This window comes from Quercus suber, unplaced genomic scaffold, assembly GCF_002906115.3.
Source record: "Quercus suber isolate HL8 unplaced genomic scaffold, Cork oak 2.0 scaffold_315, whole genome shotgun sequence".
NCBI lineage: Eukaryota > Viridiplantae > Streptophyta > Magnoliopsida > Fagales > Fagaceae > Quercus > Quercus suber.
This window is the reverse complement of record NW_027069770.1, coordinates 1-1,936: the sequence shown is the minus strand read 5'-3', so window position 1 is coordinate 1,936 and position 1,936 is coordinate 1. Positions and strand designations below refer to the sequence as shown.

The 1,936-nt window shown below is 35.1% G+C and overlaps 1 protein-coding gene across 1 annotated transcript; it reads right to left on the bottom strand.

Annotated features, from left to right (window-relative positions):
• Positions 1-80: 80 nt before the first annotated feature.
• Positions 81-1,851, bottom strand: LOC136071455 (phosphatidylglycerophosphate phosphatase PTPMT1-like; the record flags this gene model as incomplete). The annotated part of the gene is made up of 4 exons (XM_065782775.1): positions 81-297; positions 382-464; positions 669-762; positions 1,819-1,851. Coding segments are annotated over 4 exons (363 nt in total), but the record flags the coding sequence as incomplete, so codon positions are not given.
• Positions 1,852-1,936: the final 85 nt, after the last annotated feature.

The window sequence follows — 1,936 nt, the reverse complement described above, 5'->3', positions numbered from 1 at the left end:
GAAAGCATTCCTTAAATGATTAACCTAAATGAAGCTTAACAATAACATGGTTCAGTTCCCATGCATGGTCAAACACATAGTAAAATGGAAATTTAGCCGTCTTCTTCTAAACAAAGAAAAACAAGAATTCCCGAGTTTCAAAAGTCAATTCTCAGATAATGACCCAGACATCAGATGCAAAACCTTCACCAAAAGTTTAATAAATACCTGCCACTGGGAGGAAGCTAAAAGCACCCTTGGCCGGATTGATCTCACATAGTCATATGCAGCATCAGGTGTCATCTGTTTGTGTTGCACCTATAAAATAAAATTGAACCTCAGGATATGAGGAAAAGTTTCAATAGATTAGCTAAAAGAATTTTTCTTTGGCAGGGAACTGACCAGGTAGCATATTACAACAGTAGTGCTGCGTCCCCGTCCGGCTTTGCAGTGAACATATGTAGTTCTTCCACAAGACGCATTTTCTGCAAGATAATGACATGAAAAAGCTCAGATATTCATAGGAAACATCTCCTTGAAGGAAATTTAAGTTTTATTGATTTATTATATATTGAGAATTAAATAACCACATCCCTGACATTTGGAGACAAATTTCATCAAATGATAAAAAAGCTGATATTGTTCTACATAATCCAAAGCAGGAAAAGGATGGTGCAAAGAATGCTTACCATGTATGAAGTTTACAGCATGGCATATATCATTAAGTGATGGGGCAAAGCAGTAGTCTCTTGTTGGTATCACCAGATGGTCAATACCATGAGCCTGCAACAATTTTAATAAATAAGATTGTAAATTATATAGAGGAACTTCATAAACACCCTCAAATTAGGATGAAAGCCTAGGATGGAAGTTTACAGATGTGCCTAGGAAAACATAAATGATTATCAAACACATCAAAGAGAGAGATTTATGCCGAGGAAAACATAAATGATTATCAAACACATCAAAGAGAGATTTATGCCGAGAAAAATATAAATGATCGGCATCCCACCACAATAGTTACCAGATCATATGTTCAAGGTGAACAAATTAAGTTTGTTGACTATGCGCTAAACCCCTAAGGCAAAATGTCAGAAGAAAACCTATTTATTTAAGTGGAAAAATGCTTTATTGAACAGGATCTTCTTTCATTGAAAGAGAAAATATTTTTCCCGTTAATATTTAGTACTTGAAAAGAATATTAAGAATCAGGCTGGATTATATTGGTGACCTCATCCACCAAATGTTGTTTACTAGGGGAGTGGATATGCCATTAAATTAGAGAACGAATGGCTCTTAAATATTCGCTAAACCGTCTTAAGATTATTTTCATACAGCTTTAGATTCTTCCAGAAGCAGCACAGACATGAGAAACCAAGTTATTTCTCTTCCATGCAGATTTTACGTTCACATTTAAACAAAATATAGTTAGTTAAACAAGAATTATGATGAATCTCCTCAAGTATACAGGAGTACAAAACTGAATCAGCCTCTTTTGCCCTTTTAATGAAGGCATTAAAGAGTACAGAAGTATCTAATGCTCATACCAGCCAGAAAGTTTCACAGTTGATTAAAAGAAAAATTATATATATATATATATATATACACACATTAAAATAAATAAATAGATAAATAAACATTAAGCCTAGTAAAGTTGATGAGTACGTTTAGGCCCCAAGGGAAGAGGGAAGGGGAGATTCAATCTTCTAGCGACCTCTCCTTGTGAGGCACGGTCCCCAGCCAATTGTGCTACCCTTGATGTTAATTCTAAAACTTTTGAATTTTAACATTTAAAAATTTATGAAGGTATCAGCTGCATACTGACAAAGGAGAACTCACATAATATAGAGATCTTGGAACCAGAGTCTCATAGGGTCATTGTGTGACTCCGCAAACACCAAGCTCCTTTAAGCGGGAACATCAGTAGGAATGGAAGCACCTAACAGTATAAACTGAA